The sequence below is a fragment of the Nicotiana tomentosiformis genome, chromosome 8 (genome assembly GCF_000390325.3).
Source record: "Nicotiana tomentosiformis chromosome 8, ASM39032v3, whole genome shotgun sequence".
Classification (NCBI taxonomy): Eukaryota; Viridiplantae; Streptophyta; class Magnoliopsida; order Solanales; family Solanaceae; genus Nicotiana; species Nicotiana tomentosiformis.
This window is the reverse complement of record NC_090819.1, coordinates 138,239,417-138,261,156: the sequence shown is the minus strand read 5'-3', so window position 1 is coordinate 138,261,156 and position 21,740 is coordinate 138,239,417. Positions and strand designations below refer to the sequence as shown.

Genomic DNA, 21,740 nt, shown 5'->3' with positions numbered 1-21,740 from the left:
AAGATTGTAAATTTGTCGCATAACTACAGAATATCTGAATCTTTATCCCATAACTAACAAAATATCTGAATCTAACTGATAATACAAATACAAATACAAAAGCAGAAGGAGGATATGTGGATTTGATCAATGCGTTAAGTAGCATTTAACAAATGAGTTTTATAAGTCGCATTTATGATATGGCATTATAAGTCTCATTTGTACATCGCATTTTTCAAATGCGATTTATAAATAGCATTTGTCAAATGCGATTTATAACTCGCAATTGTTGCGCCTTATTTCATAAGTCGCATTATATTGTTCCTATAAATCGCATTTTATATGTCGCATTTCTATTGCGATTTATATGTCCATTTACCAAATGCGATTTTGTTCTCCTACAAAACTCATGTCTCTCATATTCCCTCAAAACCTTCAGTCTCTTGAATGATAGCAATGGCCTCTCAGTTCATAACTTCACTTTAAAGAATATATATATATATATATATATAGTTTATTGACAGAGGACTTCATATATAATTTATGTGTTATGAAGTTTATTGGTGCAAACGTACATCAGGTACGGGTAAATACTTTCTCATGTGAAAATTTTGGAAAGAATTTGTTTCAGAATATATAATGTTTTAAAAAATCAAGGAGTCGTTTATTACTTACAATTTTAGATCTACTCTTAGATTAAGTGAGACGTTTAAAGATGACTAATTTTGATAAAAGCTCTTATGCTTGAGATTTGAGAGTAGCATACTTGGAACCGAATTCAGTTTCTTCTCTTAATTAATTATTGAGTGCTTTTTATAAATGTAAGATTAAAGGCAACACAAGTGGATACTGTTGGGATGTGAAGGGGGCTATGTTAAAAAATATGGCTGAAACTTACTGAAGATTGTCCACAGGCATAATGTGATCTTTATTACTATCATATATGTAGTTAGGGCTAGTTAACAAGTTTTTCTAGCAGATTTAGAGGGTCGGTTTTGAGTTCACGTGAACCTAATAATTTTATTTATTTATTATATTTATAAATATTTGATTGTAAATTTAATTATTGTTATAGTATTAACTTGTGGCCAATATAAAAAATCATAAATTTTAAATTTTGAATTTAATTTACAACTCAGAAGTCTACTACACGTGCTCTTGAGACCGACTGGGAAAAACATGCAGCTTGCTTTTCTTTCTAACAAATTGCCAGCCATGAAACTTCTTCTATCTTAATCCACCACTTATACTTTTAAAAAGTTTCCCTTTTAGATATAGTATCTTAGATTCAAGGATTCTACCCCCCACCCCAACTCTCCTACTAAAAGAAAAAAACTTTAATATATATCCAAAATTTCTTGCTATGGTTGCATATAATATCTGATATCTTTAATGCATTATAGGTAATATATTTAAGTTATTCTTAAACCACTTACTTTGTTACACTTAGAGACATTTTTTAAAATTTTAACTTAAATTGTGCAGAAAAAATCTTAATGGCTTTCTTTATAAATACATTCTACTTCTTAAATTAAATTTTTTCCCTATGTAGTTCAAGTATAGTGGATCATTCCCTGGTGTCACTTGAGCATAAAATTGGTATAAATAACAATAGTATTGGTGGTGAAGATGAGAGTAAGACAAGAGACCTCTTTCTCCAAAAGTCACAACACAACCCTTTTCTCTCTTCTCTTTGTTTGGTTCCTTATTACTACCTGTTTTCTTTTCCTTTCCCCCTTCTCCTTCAGTATCTTCTTGTTATCCTCCTTAAACAACAAAAGGTTTAATCCACAAACTTAGGGTTTTTTCTTCTCTAAAAATTGGCCAAGAATATAATGCTGCAGTAATAATACTGGTGACGGATTCATCAAAATTCAGGTCTCTCTTAATTTCTCTCTTTAATTCGCTACTTATCTTCATACACATAACTGTTCTAGAATTCTTGTCGCATATATAGCGTACCTCGACTACTTTATCAGTAGAATATTTGATAACTCTGTCTATCAATGCTTAAATAAATTAAATGTGAGAAAATCAACATTTCATAAGGATTTTTCAGTGTGAAATAGCAGATTTTATAAAATTAGTTGAGGTGCATGCAAATTAATCGGAACATAACTGCTGTAAAAACAAAATAGGGTAATTAAGGTGGCAAAGGTAAGGTATGTGATTCAAGAGGAAAAATGAAGACACGTATAAGGTGATAGTATGTGAGTCTGCAACTTTGCAGATTTTGAGCATTAGTTAATAAACACATTTAATTGGAGGGGCAGAGACTTCAAACTTGAGGAGTTGGTTCTGCCAGCATCTTATATTATACGCTAGAAGCCAAATTAAGTGTTTAATGTGATGCGGTGACACCATTAGTTTTTTTTAAAAAAACTCCCTTCTACATTATATAGTTTTTTTAATTTTTCATTTGGCGTCCAATATTAATTAGGGCCTTACTATTTCAATTTTGTGCGAAAAAGTTCTATTTTGGGGGTAAAGTGCTTTCTACCGAGGACAATATTATATTTAGGACTCAAATGCAAGACATAAGGATATCATCCCACCATAATCTTTGATGGTAACATTATATATATGTAGGAATATTATCTAGGAATATTTTTTACAAATTAATGTATAATATTTTTTTATTTACTTCTAATTCTGTAAATTTTTGTTTTTAAAAAAATTACAAATTAATGCTCAAATTGAGACTGAAAACTAAATAATTTAATCTTGTAGTCTAAAACTCCTTTGTTCTTTTTGAGTCAGAGTAAGTACTAATTGGTTCTTCTGGCACCGTTAGGGCCAATAATAAGTATTTTTCTTTAACTATATTTTAAAAAAATATTCTTAGCTATAAAGAAATGTTTTATAATCTTATTTATTTTTGTAATTGCGTAAATCTAGTTTCCAAGAACTTCAATTGTCAATTTTTTACGAATATGATGTGTTAACTCCATTTGATTCTCAATCTTTTGGGACGAAATGATATTTTTGTACTGATAAAAATAGTAGATAACCTGCTATAAAATTGTCAAATTTTTACAAATATGATGTGTTAACTATATTATTTGATTCTCAATCTTTCTAGGACAAAATGATAATTTTGCACTGGAATAGTAACTAACCAACTATAAAAAATTAAACTGTACTGAAAGTATGAAATTTTACGCTATTAGTTAGTTCTCCCTCCGTTCACTTTTACTTGGCAGGTATATTAAAAATAAATTTTCTTTTTTACTTGTCACTTTACACATATCAAGAGAAGATAATTTTTTTTTCCTGTTATACCCACAATATTTATTACTCATTTCAAATCATTTTTTCAAATCCAATAAAATATGCATCAATTAATATGAGTATCATGACAAATTATGCACTTCATTTATTATTTTTTAAGGGACGCAAAAAGTCAAAACGTGTCAAGTAAAAATGAACGGAAGGAGCAGTATTTAACTTAAATCTTTTTACTTTTTATAATGTTATCCAAATTAAAATAAACATATTTTACTCGGGAAAGAAAAACAAATTAAATGTATTTGACTCTCTAAACTATAGGCTCTATCAATAAATTTTCCAAGCACACATACTCGAGCTAGGGTCTAAAAAAGAAAAATAGGAAGGGAAAAAATAAAAGGTGACAAAATTAACAAGGGGTGCGGAGTTTACCTTTTCCGCTGATCTAGTGACTTAATCAAAATTAAATTTGGATTATTTGCCCAGTCATAATAGGATTAGGTTCTAATCCTGTTCTAAATTTGACTCATACTAGGACAACATTCCATCTATATCTAAATCTTAAAGTTCCCAAATGTGTAAAAGACCCTACGTCTTACTATGGTTTGATTTTGAATATGTTCATAATTTGCAGATATTGAAAGAAGTTTTTAAGATTTTGGTGTTTTTGATCAACTGGGGTTGTTTAATTTTAGGCAAAATATGGCTTCAAACGTAACGGTGAAATGTCCAACACCAATGAAAGCTACATCTAATGGTGTATTTCAAGGGGATAATCCATTGGATTATGCACTTCCTCTTGCCATTGTTCAGATATGTTTAGTACTTGTACTCACTCGTGTTCTTGCCTATCTTCTTCGGCCATTGAGACAACCTCGTGTCATTGCTGAGATTGTTGTAAGTATTCTTTCTCTGACTTTATGTTAGTATTTTCTTTCTTGTTTTTATAATGGTGTTGTTTGGGTCAGTTTGGAGCTAACATTAGGGGTGTCAATGGTTCGGTTCGACCAGTTATTTTATAAAATTTGTACCATATCAATTTTTCGGTTATAACCAAAATTAGACTTTTTGAAACCGTTCCAATCATGTCGGTATCGGTACGGTTCGGTTAATTTTCGGTATTTTTTTAAATATCATGTAAAATTCACCAGTAAAAGTAGAATGCAATAACATGTGTTCTTTTATAGTACTTAGCAAAATTCTCTAGATATTTTTACTATTTAAAGGGTGATGAATTAAAAAAAAATAAAAGATGGCTAGAGTATAGATCCATCAACTATTCTACAACAACGTAAAAGAAACCAAGCAAAAGACAAAGAAAATATAAATCACACGAGTGAAAAGATATTAACCAAGGTAGGACTCAACAATAAAGTCTATAGAAGATTAAATATTCAAAAAGATAAATCTAAATTATATGAAAGGAAACATATTCAATATATTGTAGTTTGTTACTCATAATCGCTAGAATACTTTGTGTCTTGCTAATGAAGATACTTGAAATAACTTAGTTTAAGTAGAAGTAGCATAATAGGTTTTAGGAATTAGTATTTTGAGTTTAATTACTTGTTGGCTTGCAACAATTTTCATAATTCCAAGGCCCAAAGAAAAATTTAATGCATTATTATTTTTAAACTTATTATATAAATATATTTTTCACATGTAAATTTATTCGGTACGGTTCGGTATTTTTTTGGTTTATTTTCATAAAATAAAAAACTTACACTAATTATCGGTGCTGTAATAGATTTATTTAAAAACCTACTGTTTCTTTAAAAGAAACCTAAAAATCGGTTCGGTGCGGTACGGTTCGGTCGGTTTAGTCGATTTTCGAATATTCATTGACGCCCCTAGCTACCATTGTCCAATGGAAGTCAATTTACACCACTTCGTCGAAAAATTATACTGTATAGATAGGTCATTTTTTTAGTGTATATGCTATATGTTGAATCTTCTTGGCTTCCTGTATGTTTACTTCTTTATATTTTGAATTCACTTAGTGAAAGTCGTGATTCTCTCATTGTGCGCACACCTTGACTAATCCATTAGTTACTCAGAGACGGATTCAAGAGTTAAATTTGACAGATTCAATTCTTACAATTGAACCCCTTAAACTTTTAAAATAATGAGTCTAAAGATTTAATATTTTTTGAAATTTTAGTAATTTTTCACATATATATTTGTACTATATGTTGAAAATGGTGGATTTAGTTGACTATATATTACCTCCGCCTTAGTGCCTTACACCACAGATACCGCTAACTCTGTCCACCAAGACTTGGATATATTCTGATATTTTGTGAGTTTCACTTGGTGTTTCACAATTTTCTCCAGTGAGTTTATAGTTGCCCTCTTCTAGGAAACATTGTGGGATAAGATGATTGGTGTTATATATTTTGTATATTGCTATGTTTTTTGATAAAGTATATTTATATTGATATCTTGAAAGTTCAGCATTCTTGTTGCTTTTGTTAATTTATTAGATCAAGTCAAAACACATGGTTCCCTATTATTTTTCTCTCAACAGCTTGCCAGTAAAGCAAGCCTTTGCTTAAATGTGTACTAGGAATCAAATATGATGACTTTAACTAATCATAAAGCATTTGATATGCTGTTATTGGTTAAAGCTGGCAGTCAAAATCCAACCTATAAAGAACATTTGTTCCAGGAAAATTGGAAATTGTCTTGAGATCATAATTCTAAGTTTCTATTGGAATCTAATTTGACTAGATTAACCTGTGAGCCTCCAATTTGATGTAATCTTGATGTAGAAGTTGACCAGTTATTTAACATCACAATGAAAAAATTATGAAGAATTTTCGATGAACTTTTGAAGGGAAGCCTTGGCATAACTAGTAAAGTTGATGTCATGTGACCAGGAGGTCAGGAGTTCGAACCGTAGAAACAACCTCTTGCAGAAATGCTGGGTAAGGCTGCATACAATAGACCCTTGTGGTTCGACCCTCCCCGGACCCCGCGCATAGCGGAAGCTTAGTGCACGGGGCTGCCCTTTTTTTTTGATGAACTTTTCTGTGGTCTGCCACTGATTTGATCAAAGTTTGAGAATGGAAGTAGTAAACCAATTACCATCATAATGCAAAGGACTTAAGTAGAACTTTTCAATGCATGTTGTAGAGATAACTCTCTTGGATACATGTAGTGATGTGTCTAAACAATTTATTGTGGTTGAATATTCTTATTATTGTTTTGTGATATCATGGACGAATCTTTGAATGAAATTGTGCTACGGCATGCCCCATAAGAACATCCAATTATGAAATTGATTGCTACTTGTTAGTGCAAGAAATTGATCTGATCTGATTTTTTATTTTGTTAGGGAGGGGTTCTACTTGGTCCATCTGCTCTAGGCCGCAACGAGAAGTATCTGCAAGCTATATTTCCACCGAAGAGTCTTACAGTGCTAGATACCTTAGCCAATTTTGGCCTCCTCTTCTTTCTTTTCCTCGTTGGACTGGAGCTAGATCCAAAGTCCCTTCGTCGGACTGGAAAGAAAGCTCTAAGCATTGCCCTAGCAGGAATCAGTGTTCCTTTTGCATTAGGAATCGGGACATCCATTGTTCTCCGGGCAACTATTTCTCAAGGAGTAAACCAAGGCCCTTTTCTGATCTTCATGGGAGTTGCCCTTTCTATTACTGCCTTCCCCGTTTTGGCTCGTATTTTAGCTGAACTCAAGCTTTTAACAACTGATGTTGGTCGAATGGCTATGTCTGCTGCAGCAGTCAATGATGTGGCCGCATGGATTCTACTCGCTTTAGCTATTGCCCTCTCAGGTGTTGGTCGTTCTCCTCTTATTTCGTTGTGGGTCCTTTTGTGTGGGACTGGTTTTGTGCTACTATGCATACTCATCGCTCCTCGTATATTCAAATGGATGGCGAGACGTTGTTCTGAGGGTGAGCCAGTGGACGAAAAATATGTGTGCGCTACATTGGCAGCTGTTTTGGCTGCAGGATTTGTGACTGACACGATTGGCATTCATGCCCTGTTCGGAGCTTTTGTGCTCGGTGTTCTTGTCCCAAAGGAGGGACCTTTTGCGGGTGCTCTAGTGGAAAAAGTCGAGGATCTTGTCTCTGGTCTATTTCTTCCTCTCTACTTTGTGTCTAGTGGATTGAAAACGAACGTAGCCACTATTCAAGGAGCTCAATCATGGGGTCTTCTTGTTCTTGTCATAGTTACGGCATGTTTTGGAAAGATTGTTGGCACTATTGTGGTCTCACTATTGTGCAAATTGCCGGTCCAAGAGGCTGTAACTCTCGGTTTTTTGATGAACACTAAAGGTTTGGTGGAGCTCATTGTTCTCAACATTGGCAAAGATAGAGGAGTAAGCTTCAGCTTGATAACACTTCCTTTATTTTAGATTTACTACTTATAGTTTTGTTGTGCACCGGGCTGCCCTTTTTTTACTTATAGTTTTGTATCGTTTTTGACTGATGATCGGTTTTGCAGGTACTTAATGATCAAACATTTGCCATCATGGTGTTGATGGCTCTCTTCACAACATTCATCACGACGCCTATAGTGATATCAGTATATAAGCCAGCTAAATTAGCCGTGACAGCATACAAGCACAGAACAATAGAGAGGAAAAACACGAGTAAACAGCTCCGAATCTTGACCTGTTTCCACAGCACAAGAAACATTCCTACAATGCTCAATCTCATTGAGGTTTCTCGGGGTATTGAGAAGAGGGAAGGACTTCGTGTCTATGCGATGCACCTCACGGAGCTTTCGGAAAGGTCCTCTGCAATTCTGATGGTCCACAAGGCTAAAAAGAATGGACTTCCCTTTTGGAACACCGAACAGGTACAAGATTCAAATCAAATTGTTGTAGCTTTTGAGACTTTCCAGCATCTTAGTAAGGTGTCTATTCGACCGACTACTGCAATCTCTCCTATGAACAGCATGCATGAGGACATAGTGACTAGTGCTGAGAGAAAAAGGGTTGCAATGATAATTCTCCCATTTCATAAGCACCCGAGACTTGATGGACATTTGGAAACAACCCGAGGTGATCTTAGGCATGTGAACAGGAGAGTTCTTCAGCATGCACCATGTTCGGTTGGCATATTAGTAGACCGTGGTCTCGGTGGAGCTTCTCATATACCTTCAAGTAATGTTGACTTTTCGATAACCGTCTTGTTTTTCGGGGGACATGATGATCGCGAAGCGCTAGCTTACGGTGTGCGTATCGCTGAGCACCCGGGGATCAGTTTGGTGGTGGTTCGGTTCACAGTGGACCCTGAGGTTACTGGGAGCAGTGTCAAGATTGAAATGAACGACAACTCTACCCCCGAGGCTCGATCTGAGGATGAAGAGTACCTTGCTGATGTGAAGCACAAATCTTCAATGGATGGCTCGATCAAATTTGAGGAGAGGACAGTGAAAGATGCTCGAGGGACTATAGAAGCAATCCGTGAATACAATTGCTGCAATCTGTTTCTGGTTGGCAGAATGCCCGAGGGACAATTAGTTCTAGCTTTGGATAAAAGAAGTGACTGCCCAGAATTGGGATCTTTAGGGAACTTATTGACATCACCAGAATTTTCAACGACAGCGTCAGTGTTGGTGGTGCAGCAGTATCGCAGCCAGTTACCTCGAGAATCACTCAGTTCTTTGAAGGAAGAAGGAGAGTCAACAGACGGTGATTATAATTCAGAATAAACGTCGATTTGCTAGCAATTCATCAAGGTTATTAAGTGTTTAATGTACAGTAATAGATCAAGAATGAATTACCAACTAAGAAAGATACATTACTGGCACTCGAGGCTTATATACATGTACTCCTTTCCCTTGTTTTTCCTTCTGCTCTATTATTTGTAAAACTGCAAGCTCTTGAAGTTTTTTGTTAATTGGCATTTGTATCAATTGTTTAACTTCGTTGCCTAATTAGAATTATCACCTTTTATCATTTTGTTGAAGGGGAGCCTCGGAGAAACGGTAAAGTTGTCTCCGTGTGACGTATATGTCACGAGTTCGAGCCGTGGAAGCAGGGGCAAGCCACATTGTCTTAAGGGTGGTCAATTGACCACTTTTCGTCGAAAAATTACACTGTATACATAGATAATATATTAGGTTTTAGAGGTATATAATATATATTGAATAACATTTGTCGGAGAAATATTTTCACTTCTTTCAAGTTTGAATACTCTTGGAAAACTACTGGCTTCACCACTGTATGGAAGCAGTCACGAATGCTTGCATTAGGGTAGGCCACACCCCTACAGGTGCGGCCATTCCCCAGACCTTGCATGAATGCGGGATGCTTTGTGCACCAGACTGCCATTTTATCATTTTGTTGCAACTATAGTCGGATTCTGCTACGGCATACAGAAATTATAGATGATGTAAAAGTATGAATATATGTTGTCCTTTCTATGGCAGTTGTTTGCTTGTTAGCCTATAAACAAGGGGTTTGCTTATGAAGGTCATGAGATTTGAATCTTTCTAATCTGATTAATAATTCTAAGAGGAATGATAACATTTATCCACCATATACTTCTATAAACCTAGATAATTGTAGACACTACATTTTTCTGGCTGTTTTAATGATGAAGCTATTGACTATAGTATTTTTATCTACACTGTTGCTTTTGCAGATGTTTCAATATATCAGGTTGTGACAATAGTGAGTGTTACATAAGGTTGTCTAGGAAATGTAGTGAATCATTTTTACTCATTCCATTCCGTTCTTAATATTCTGATGATACATCGTTAGCTTATTCTTTCACTGAGCATCAACATACAACAATCTTTCTCTTTTCTTTTGGACTCTTTGAAGGTACCCTTGGAATAACGGTAAAATTATTTTCGTGTGACCTATAAGTCACGTATTCGAGCTATGTAAGTAGTCATTAATGCTGGGGTACTGCCCTTTCTCAAACCCTGCGTGAACGCGGGATGTATTGTACATCGGACTCAGAGGCGGATGCAGTGTGGTAGTTGTGGTTCAATTGAACCCATAACATTCAGACGCTGAGTAGAAATTTATATGAAAAAATTCATTAAAATTACAAAAATAATAGATTTGAACCCATAACTTAAAAAATATAATGGGTTCAATGTTTAAAATCTTAAAAGTTGAATCCACAGAGTTTAAATTCTGGATCCGCCTGTGACCGGACGTAACTATCTTTTGGACTTTTTGCCTACTATTCTATTCGAAGCTACAAATTAGGTTGAAATCAAAAGAAGAAAAAGCTTTTCCATCCCTTTACAACCGATAACTCTCTCTTGCTCATTGTTGACCTTTTGATTTGAAGTGGGAACTCTTTATTCATTGAGTTGTGCATTTCCTTAAATTTTGATTGGTTAACCACACTATGAATCAATAAAGAATTAATTTCCACTTCCAATCCATTTTGATGATGACAGTCTGATAAGATATGGGCCTGGTTTCTCGGCCCAACTTTGTTTCACTTGTCGGCCCAAATCTTATGATACTACTCCTTTAGCAAAAGGATAAAACTTGGGAAAAGAATATAGTGTAGCCGTTATAAAAAACAATAGCCTGCAAAATGTATATCTTTTGTATATTAATGTATAACATACAAAATTTATTCATATTTTATGCATAATCAATATATATATTTTTTTTATATTGACTAGCAAATGTAATTATTTTTTGTCAACCGGCCAAATATGTAATTTCCCATAAAACTTTGAGACCAAAAAAAAAAAAAAAAACCCTCCCATTTTTTAAAGTTTGTGTAATAATCAGCTTGGCAGCTTTGTCTTATTTGTTAAAAGCGTACAAATTTATTACTATATCTGTAAGATTTTAAAGTATGAAACACTAAATAAGACAAGTCGAATGGTCAATCTTTCTGGACAAGATTAAAAAATGGAGTTCGTGCAACTTAAACTTTGTCTTCAACCCTGTACAACTATTGAAACAAGCAGATAAACATTTTCTCAAAATTTTGTACTAAGCTATTAAGGTATATTCTTTGATCACTGAATTCACGCCGTACTAAATAATATATAACAGTAACATGAGTCTTTTGCCCTATATAACTCGAAAAAATCACTTCAATTTCTCAACGAAAAAAGCCATTAAACTTATAAACCATGGAAAAATCTTCTTATTTCAAGATCCTTTCCATTATACTTTCTTCCTCATGTTTCCTCATAGCCAATTCTAAAACCCTAAAACCCGAAAAACCTTGCAAACGATTCGTTCTCTATTACCACGACATCCTCTTCAACGTTACAAATACTGCAAATGCGACCTCTGCAAATGTTTCAAACCCTCCAAATGTCATAAGCGATTTCAACTTTGGAATGTTAGTTGTTTTCGACGATCCAATAACAGTAGATCAGAATTTGGTGTCAACGCCCGTGGCACGAGCTCAAGGGTTTTATTTATATGATATGAAGACTACTTATAATGCATGGTTTGCTTATACATTGGTGTTTAATTCTAGTGAGTATAATGGTACGTTAAGTATTATGGGAGCAGATATTATAGGGGAGAAAACTAGGGATCTTTCTATAGTTGGAGGGACAGGAGATTTCTTCATGGCTAGAGGTGTTGTTACGTTTAGTACTGATGCTGTTGAAGGGTTGGGTTATTTTCGTCTAAAAATGGATATTAAGTTGTACGAATGCTAATAGATATATACGGAGTTAGAATTTGAAGCTAATGAGTTCAAAATTTATCTTTTTAAGTTACTGAATTATAAATTATACTATTAGATATATACTAGCATTATTATAGACTAGAGATCACTGTGTTTGTGTTCTTTTTCTTTTTTCTTTTCTGCGACGTTGTCAAGTAGTTATAATAAGGAAGGATATCTATATTTAAGCCTGCTTAAAATGTGAAATTTTTAATATTGAGAAGACCTGGTACAGTATTCTCCTCGGGAATCAAAAGAAATACACATATATTCTCAAAGAGTCTAAAGATAAAGAAAATAAAACAAAACAAAAAAAATTCGTAAAATAAAATTGAATTGAAGTTGAGGTACTTGCCTTCAGATGTACAGAAAAATAGAATGTGATAGGTAAACTTAACTTAGCTTTTTTTTTTTTTTTTTTCTAAAAAAATATATCTTCAATAACTCTTAGAAAAATGGTTGGTGAAAATGGAAGAACACAAAGTTGGCTGGCTCACCTAATATATAAGATCCGTTATTATTTGTTTTGAGGAAGTCTGACGCTAGCTATGATTTCGACTACATTTCAAATCTAATATTAAATAATAACAAAAAATAAAAAATAACGCTGTATAGCCGGTCTCAAAATTATAGCCAAATAATATATCTAACTGAGCAGTAGGTTGAGAAGAATGTATGTACATTATAGAGGAATTTTCAGAAACCACTATTGTTTAGTGGCTATTAACTTCCTATAGCTACTATCCAGTTGTTACGGTAGTGTATTCGCGCTGCTGTATTCATGAATACAACAACAAAAAGCGCCTAAAAATCAAGGTATGCGCATGTATTCACATGTATTCGCGCCATGTATTCATGAATACAGCTGCAAAAAGCGCCTAAAATCAGGGTAGTCCAGCTGTACGCGCATGCATTCACATGTATTCGCGCTGCTGTATTTATGAATACAACAACAAAAAACGCCTAAAATCAGGGCAGGGCAGCTGTACGCGCATGTATTCACATATATTCGCGTCATGTAATCATGAATACAGTAACTGCAATCATCTTAAAAATAGGTATGTCCAGCTATCTAATAACGAAAATAATATCAATTCGCGTGATACACTCCTAATATAACTCAACAAAATCAATTCTAACATGCCTCATTATCAACCCAATTAATTAGAATAATTTTTCAGTTGTATATAACTTTTATATTTAGTGTGTTTCAATATTGTTTTTTACTGTTGAATTCATTAGATTCAATGTTTGTATTTATTGTATTCGCTATTTTATATTCACTGTATTCAAATATATTTGTATTAATAGTATTTTGGTTATTCCTAATACATGTTATTACTGTTGTATTCAATATATTTCATTGGTTGTATTCACTGTATTTCTATTTGTATTCAGTGTATTTTACCGTATTTCACTATATTTTAAAATTAAATGTATTCACTGTTTATATTCAGTGTATTTCAATATTTATATCATGTATTCATGCGTACTGTATGTACAGTATGCATGAATACAGGTATATTAAAAAAATACAGACCTTCGAAATACATAAACACATGCAAATAAAATATATTTATACAAAAATATAATGTGTTTGAGTGAATTTGTACCGAATACAATGTATTTGTATCATTGTATGTGACTAAACAGCAAAGAAGAGAAGAAAGTTCGTCGGAGATGGCGTTTTCCGGCCAAGACTCCTTGTATCTCTTCAGTACCTCTTCCATTACAATTTACAACGCTTCCAATTCGACCGCTTCTTCCTCTTTTCTCTCTTACTTACCGCGCTAAGAATCCCTCTTTCTCTTCAATCTCTCCGTCGCCCAAGATATCTCCGCTTCCTTTTTTTGATTATAGGTTTCCTTTCATGTTTCTGATTATGAGTTTTTTCGGTCACTTTCATGATTTGTTTCTCGTTCGTGTATCTATGATTTGAAGAGAGAGAGAAAGAAGAAAAATTTTGAGAGAGAATCATGTGTTAATTGAAATAAAGAGAGAGGAAAAACATAAACAGCGTATTTCATACCTCAATTGTAGTATATATCATAAATACTTATTTTTCTATAAAATATAAAAGGTAGCTATAGAAAATAATATTTTAAAATAATTTTGGTTTATAATAAATACGGTGTATACATTTGCTATAGGAGGTAAAATTTTCTATATTATATACGAAAAATATACAAATGATACTTTTGTGGCTATCAAATATAAATAATTTTGGCCCGCGGGCTAAAAGTGTTTTTTGCTCAATAAAAAGGTGGGTAGTACTTTGAATTCTCATATTAACAAATTTTAGATTTATTTCGTCTTAGGATTTACGTTTTCATAATTAATGGATTTGGACACCTAATTTTTTACTAGCTCTATTGTACTTCTTTCCCTTTCGAAAGCTGTTGTTTCCACGTAGGAGACTTAAAGGTTTTATCCTCCAATTATATTTCTTTGACATTAGGTGATCCAATTATTGATCAGCCATATGATAATTAGATTATGATTTTACTCTATTTTCATCACAATTCACAAGTCAAACAATGGAAAATAAAATGAAAGTTGATGGATTGTTAGACTTTAAGATACATTACCAAATATATCCTCTTTATCAAACATATCATCTCTAGCAACAAAGAAAAGAAAAGAAAAAACATATTGTACGGTGTTGGAAAAAGTGAGGAGTGTAAAGGTGGAACTTAATTAACTCTATATAGTATTTTTACGTCTGCACATTATGGTTTACCTCTTAAGTACTTTTTTTCTTTTCAACGACTTACTATTATACATACATATTCCCGAAAATGAAAGTAATATGCAGTTATATTCAGCGTCTTATGTAACTCTTTTTTGATTTCCCACTATGTATTCCATACCGCTTGAGCCTCCGATTAATTCGAATCTGTGTCGCGTAAGGGTTCGAACTCAAAAGGATGGAGAAATCCTATTCATCCTATCACAATCCTTGATGATTGAGTCTTATTTAATGTTTATATCTTTGTGTGTCGCTTTCGGCAAATGTTCATGAGCTTGACACCAGCTAATAAAGAGTTTATGTTTTGTGCACTATATATATAATATAATATACTATCACGTCAATATACCCGAACTTTTTTTTATAATAAACAAGACATGATAACCTGAAAATTCGATTAGACCAAAAATAAATTGTACACGATTAAAGGCAAAATCCTTTATGACAGATTAAATAGCGAGGCGAGAACAACATTAGCGTACTTGTCAATAACGCAACGGAAAAATTATTGAACTCACCACCAAAATAATAGCCCCAAGTCGTACTCTGAATCTCAATAAATTAAAACAGAGTTCTTGTTCACAAATTAGAGGTGTATTTGGTATGAAGGAAAATGTTTTCCTAGAAAATGTTTTCATGGAAAATGAGTGGTTTTATCACTTATTTTCCCTTGTTTGGTTGGTGAGTGAAAAATATTTTCCGAAAAAGATTTTCTAGTATTTGGATAGAGAGTAGAAAATATTTTTTTGTTGAAATGAAAAAAAAATACTTTTTCTACATGAAAAGAAAGTATTTTTTTTGTTAAAATGAAAAAAATATTTTTTTATATCATGAAAAAAAATACTCATTTGTTGAAATGAAAATAAAATCTATTTATAACATGAAAAGAAAGTACTATTAATAATATTTTTATTTTATTTAGGGTGGGGGGGTGGGTTGGTGGGTATTGGTGGGGATAAGGAATAGGATGGGGAAGGTTGAGAAGGAGTTTTGAAAAATATTTTCCCTTCTCTTAATAGGGAAAACATTTAGGCCAACCAAACATGAGAAAATTGAAAATCATTTTCCGGAAAATATTTTCCTTAGTAGCAAACACATCCTAGATGCCTTAGCTTTACTGAGTTCAATCTTTTTGTATGAGGGAGAATCTGTGTGTATCGAAGATGGGGAGATTTGCCTATCGCTTCAACCGTTTGCACACTCCAACTATTAATGTAACGTGCGACACTTCTCCTAATCTTTTGGGAGTTAATAAATTCTCTCATAATTAACTTACATCAGTCTTATCTCTTCTCTTCTAAGTGGGCCGGAGTAGTACACATCGGCGACCCGTAACTCAAACCCAATATCCAACACTTCACACTAACTTCAATGTTATTGCGTGATATTTCAGCACTGCAATTTTACACTAATTTGTTGGAATAAAGCTGGTCTGGTTGATTTCATAGACATGGCTTGAAATCCAATCCGATATTGCCATGGAAATAAGACATACCGTTTATGTTTCTGTAGCATATAAAAAATGATTATAGCTACCAAGAAAATATTCATCTGGCATAGACTTAAAGATAATATCCATGAAATGTGCCTTAGTTTTTACGTCAATACAACATGGGCATTTTAGATCCCTTAAAAGCCAAGCTTGTTAATATTTTGGACCATTTTCTGTTACAAGACAACAATTGGAAGAAATTAAAGAAGAAATCCTCTTATATATAAGTCAAGATTATGAAACCAACCTTCAAATTCTTCATTTCCAACCAATTATTGGATAATTCTCTAAAAAATGGCAGCCAAGAAATCTAATTCCATGGCCATTTTAATTTTCCTTTTCCTTCTTTGTCACATAAACTTTTTCGTAGTCGAATCAGCCAATAAAATACGCGCTCGCCACCTGTGTAAAACCCTAATGTTTTATTTCCATGACATAATCTACAATGGTGAAAATGCCAAAAATGCAACTTCAGCTATAGTTGGAGCTCCAGCATGGGGAAATTTTACAAAATTGGGAGGAAAGAACCATTTTGGAGATTTAGTTATTTTTGATGATCCAATTACTTTGGATAACAATCTTCATTCAACTCCAGTGGGAAGAGCACAAGGTTTTTATTTTTATGATAAAAAAGAAATATTTACTTCATGGTTAGGGTTTTCATTTGTTTTCAATTCTACTGAACATAAGGGTAGTATTAATTTTGCTGGAGCTGATCCATTAATGAACAAAACTAGGGATATTTCAGTAATTGGTGGAACTGGTGATTTTTTCATGACAAGAGGAATTGCTACACTCATGACTGATGCCTTTGAGGGTGAAGTTTATTTTCGACTTCGTGTTGATATTAAACTTTATGAGTGCTGGTAATAATTTTAGACGTTATTATTGTTGTTGTCGTCTTTCTTTTTTTCTTTTTTGTGTGGGGAGAAAGAGAAGAGGTTGGTTGTTTTTGTTTTTATGTTGGAGGGTTTATTGTTGGTTAAAGAATCCAAGAATTTTGTCCAATAAGATGCACCATTTAATTTTCGGTTTAAGTTTTTTGTATTGATAGTGAAATTGTATTAAATACAAGGAATATGCTCAAATTTATCTTGAGGGTTGTGAAATGGTTCAAATTTAAGCTCTATTAATAGTTAACGTTAAATATACCCCCATCTTTCGAACAAAGGCTCATGTGTTGGGAATAAAACAATTTATTTTTATTTGATATTTTATATATGACCAAAACAAAAGAAAAAGAGACTTCTTTGATAATTAAACAGTTCATAAGAAAAAATCTAAATTAATTAAAGAGATTTTTTCTTTCATATACACTATATGAAATCTTATTAACAAAATTGTCCCAATTTTGAAAATTATCCCCCCTAGATAAGGTTTGATTACAATTTATATACAATCCATTATTAGTACCTTAAATTATGATATTAAGTTACACCCTTTTCCTTTTTTCTCTTTCAATAAAATTCCTTCTAATTGTGGATTACCTATTTTAAGCTAAACACAAACTCGTCCAAAAACATATGAAACTTGCTCCAGTCACAAAAGTGCGTGCTATTCACATGTTTTACTAGACTCTCTGTTTGTCTCTCTCGTATAATATCGTTTGGACTTTTCCATTTCTTTCACCCTCTCTGGCATTGACATTCTTTCTGTCAGTAGCCAAATACTATTAATCCAAATTCTAAAGAGAATTGTATTATCAATATCTTTCTTTTTATCTGACACTATTTTCAGTACTTCAAAGAGTGATGCCTTTTTATTTTTGAATTTATAGTAACTTAAAATCTTCTATTTTACGTTCAATAACATGATGACCGTAATATATGGTACAATAACATATAAATTAAAAATAAATTTCGGACAAATTTGATATAAATTTGATACATCTACAATATCATATAAACTAAAAATAAATTTTATACAACTAATTATATAATATATAACTTATCTACAACTTTCATACACACTAAAAATAAATTTCATACAACTAATTATATAGTATACACTTATTTACAGCTTATCTACAACTTTCATACATTATTTTTACCAGTTAAAATACATTTACAACATCCTACAATTTAAATACAAATTTCATACAATATGTCTTTTGTATATTTTGTATCTGATTTGTATATATTTTGTATGTGGTGCGTGCTTCTTCCTCTCTAAAATTCCAATCAAAACTCTCTCTTAATACAATTTTGATACATATCAACAACTTTATGTAAAAAGGTAGTATTGATAACTTAAATACAAATTTTACACAACGATTCATACATTATACAACTATTTTTCAACTTTCATACAACATTCAAATTTAAGTATGTTGTATGTTATGTATTCTCCTCCTCCTCCTCCTCCTCCTCCTCCTCCTCCTTCTTCTTCTTCTTCTTCTTCTTCTTCTTCTTCTTCTTCTTCGACGAGTTTCAATCAGAAATTTAGCCAAAATCAAGTCTAATCTTCACCAAACACCCTCAAAATTGAGATATAATCTCCAAACAATATTCCTAATTGTTTGCAACAACATTCAAATCCAAACAAATAATGGTTTTTAAAAATTCAAATTCGAATTCAAAGCTTCAAAGCTTTTTAATGGCTGACAATGGTGGAGAGTACATACCTTCAAAATTTATTGTTTGACAATTTCAATTTGAACACCAATTGTGCAACATGAAAGGAAATTGCTAAGTTAAAACTCTATAGTAAAACGATTGAAATTCATTGATGAATTCCATTAAAAATATATACAACATGAAAGGATAAAAAATAGAGAACATTAAAGGAAGAAAAATTGGAGAAAGAACTGAGAGTGAGAGATTGAGAGACAGAGAGACGTAGAGAGAGAGTGAGCGCAGGGGAGAGAAAGAGAGAGAGACGGAGAGAGAGAGTGCAGGAGGGAGAGTGAATAAGGATGTGAAATAATTGATTTTCTTATTCAATTCCTAATATAAAGAGATACTCATTTAATTCCTAAAATGTATATAATTAGTAAATTGTATATGCTTATGTAATTAAATTGAAACTTGAGTAAGGGGGTAATAAAGTTTCAAATAATATATAGAAAGGCAAAAATCTTTAATTAAAGCTCGATAAGAGTTGGACGAGTTGGGCTATGACCCAAATTTTAGCCCATCTTGACCCAGTCCATCTCAGTCCAAGTGATTTTTTGAGTGGATTATTGACCCGCCCATTTATTGATTCAGCTCATTTTGGCCGCCCAAAATTAACCTAACCCGCCCATTTGAGACCCCTACCTGCGATCAAGGAATCTTAACTCTGTTTACTTCAACGTTACTCCATGTAATACTGTAATGAATCATCAAACCCATAATTAATATGCTAGTTACAATATTTTAGCTGTGTATTAGCTGAAAGCAGGTTCAACAGATGGAAAGCATTTCACATGTCGGTACTGATCAATATTTTTATTACAACATGTAGGGTTAATTAATAAAACCAATAAATTAATGTTGAAACATCAGTATCCTTATTCTGGAAGCATGGTGTTTAATAATCCAAAACGTTAGTTAACTTTTAATTTATTTTATCAAAACACACACACACACTCTTCTATATAAAGAGACCAAGAATAGCAAGTCCTTCGAAGCCAATTAGAGTCTCTTTTTCTCTCCCAAATTTTGTATAACAATGGTTTCTAAGTCATTATTTACACTTCTATGCATTCTTCTTCTCTCCATTTCTGCACATGAGAGCTACACTCGTCGTGCTCGAGCTCCTTGTAAAGAAATGGTGTTTTACTTTCACGACATTGTTTACAATGGTGAAAATTATAAGAACGCGACTTCAGCCATAATAGGCGCGCCAGAATGGGGCAATAGGACCATATATAATGGCAAGTCCTAACAATTTTGGGGACTTAATTGTGTTTGATGATCCAATTATACTTGACAACAATTTACACTGAACCCCAGTTGGAAGGGCACAAGGCATGTACTTTTACGATCAAATGGACACTTTTAGTTCTTGGCTTGGTTTCTCTTTTGTGTTCAATAATACAGATTATAAAGGAAGCTTGAATTTTGCTGGTCATGACCCTTTAATGAACAAAACTAGGGACATTTCAGTAATTGATGTAACTGGTGATTTTTTCATGGCTAGAGGAATAGCCACTTTGAGTACTGATGCATTTGAAGGAAATGTTTATTTTCGACTTCGCGTCCACATTAAGTTGTACGAGTGTTGGAAATTGCTCTAGTTCCTCTTGTTTTTTTTTCTTTTCTTGATTTGCATTTAATCAAATATTTCTTTGCGTTTTATTTTGTTGTGTTTTTCCATGACTTGTATTTGTGTGGTTATTGATTGTTTTTCAGCCTTATATATTTTTGCATGGAAGTTTCAATTTAAGATAAGCCTTCATAATGCATGATATAAAATCATGGGAATAATTTTTTGCTTTTGGCAAACTAATCTGTCCTCATTATATTTGGTTTTGTTTTAGTTTTGAGGTAAACCATTAAACTAATGCCGCCTAATCTTATGTTTTCTTTCTCTTCTTTTCTTTAGTGCATATTATGTAATAAGGTTTCCTATGTAAGGAGTACGATAGATGGTTGACGAGCAACTTTATTATTGTTTCACCAAACAATTTTTTTCCACTTGCCATTTAAATTAGGGAGATTTTAGAATCATTTTGCGTCGCTATTTAGTCTGTTCCCTCTTTAGAAATTTGTGAAGAAAGATCAAATTATGAGTAGCCCGATAGATAAAGTATCCCGTATTGACGTAGGGTTCGGGGAAGGACCACACCCCAAAGAGTATGATGTAGACACCCTACTATAATGCAAGTATTAGTAGCTGCTTCTACTATTTCAACGTGTGACCTATAGATCATACACAAACAACTTTACCATTATTCCGAGACTCCTTTAAAAAAAGATCGTTTTAAGTTTAATGAAAATTTGAACTAAAATAATAGCCTTAAGCTGCTGGAATATCAACATATACTCGATATCTTCCTGCAATCCATCTTGGTTGGAGTCGTCAACTTTGGCAACATTCAAGATTGAGGACAAACTTCTGAATCCTTTTTAAATTTTGTTAGCTTAATGAACCAGACAGAAGGAGAACTCCAATTTTTTTTTATTTATAAGTAAATGGTAAGCAGAACTCGTTCAAAAAAGATTGAAGAGCAACATTCGTATCGAAAAGCTAATCTACACTCTTCTCATGATCAAAGTCCCCTTCTTAGAATTGTTCACAAATCATGACAAATTAGCAGTGACTTAGTACTATCATTATTTTACCTTCAATTGTTTACTAGTCATGACAGATTGACATGACTGTTACTATTTTGATTCTGCCTGTTTTTTGTTCACAAGTCATGAGGATTGACATGACTTTGGTACTATCAATTTATTCTACCTAAAAAGGCAGCCCAATGTACTAAATTTTCGTTATTTGAGCTTTAAATGTTAAGTTAGTTTGTTTAGTGGCTAAATACAAAATGAAGAGGAAAGAGCTTAAAGCTTTTTTGAGTTCAAATGAGACTGGGCCATGTCTCGGGATCGACTCAATCAATGAGAACCACAACGAAATACTTCTAGCATGCCAAAGCAAGGTAAGCGATCGATTCTCTTTCCCAAAGTTAAATGCTATTGTGCTGAGCCAAAGCTTCATGCCCTTCTTGAATTGC

General features: G+C 33.0%; 3 protein-coding genes and 1 pseudogene across 4 annotated transcripts; all 4 read left to right on the top strand.

Moving 5' to 3' along the window:
• The first annotated feature begins 1,523 nt into the window (after positions 1 to 1,523).
• On the top strand, positions 1,524 to 9,098 carry LOC104084650 (cation/H(+) antiporter 18-like). Of its 2 annotated transcripts, none has more exons than XM_009588568.4 (4): positions 1,524 to 1,857; positions 3,903 to 4,104; positions 6,545 to 7,546; positions 7,672 to 9,098. In XM_009588568.4, exons 2-4 carry the CDS (start codon positions 3,910 to 3,912, stop codon positions 8,884 to 8,886), a joined length of 2,412 nt encoding a protein of 803 aa, XP_009586863.1. In that variant the 5' UTR covers positions 1,524 to 1,857; positions 3,903 to 3,909; the 3' UTR covers positions 8,887 to 9,098. The 2 variants fall into 2 exon arrangements, with proteins under 2 accessions (XP_009586863.1, XP_009586864.1); XM_009588569.4 differs by having other exon boundaries at positions 3,842 to 4,104.
• A 2,136-nt stretch (positions 9,099 to 11,234) lies between these two features.
• Positions 11,235 to 11,922, top strand: LOC104084657 (dirigent protein 5-like). Its single transcript, XM_009588575.3, has one exon. It carries the CDS (start codon positions 11,293 to 11,295, stop codon positions 11,833 to 11,835), a length of 543 nt encoding a protein of 180 aa, XP_009586870.3. The 5' UTR covers positions 11,235 to 11,292; the 3' UTR covers positions 11,836 to 11,922.
• A 4,386-nt stretch (positions 11,923 to 16,308) lies between these two features.
• On the top strand, positions 16,309 to 17,121 carry LOC104084651 (disease resistance response protein 206-like). Its single transcript, XM_009588570.4, has one exon. The coding sequence runs from the start codon at positions 16,379 to 16,381 to the stop codon at positions 16,952 to 16,954; it is 576 nt and encodes a 191-aa protein (XP_009586865.1). The 5' UTR covers positions 16,309 to 16,378; the 3' UTR covers positions 16,955 to 17,121.
• Positions 17,122 to 19,697: 2,576 nt separating this feature from the next.
• On the top strand, positions 19,698 to 20,416 carry LOC104084652 (dirigent protein-like; annotated as a pseudogene).
• Positions 20,417 to 21,740: the final 1,324 nt, after the last annotated feature.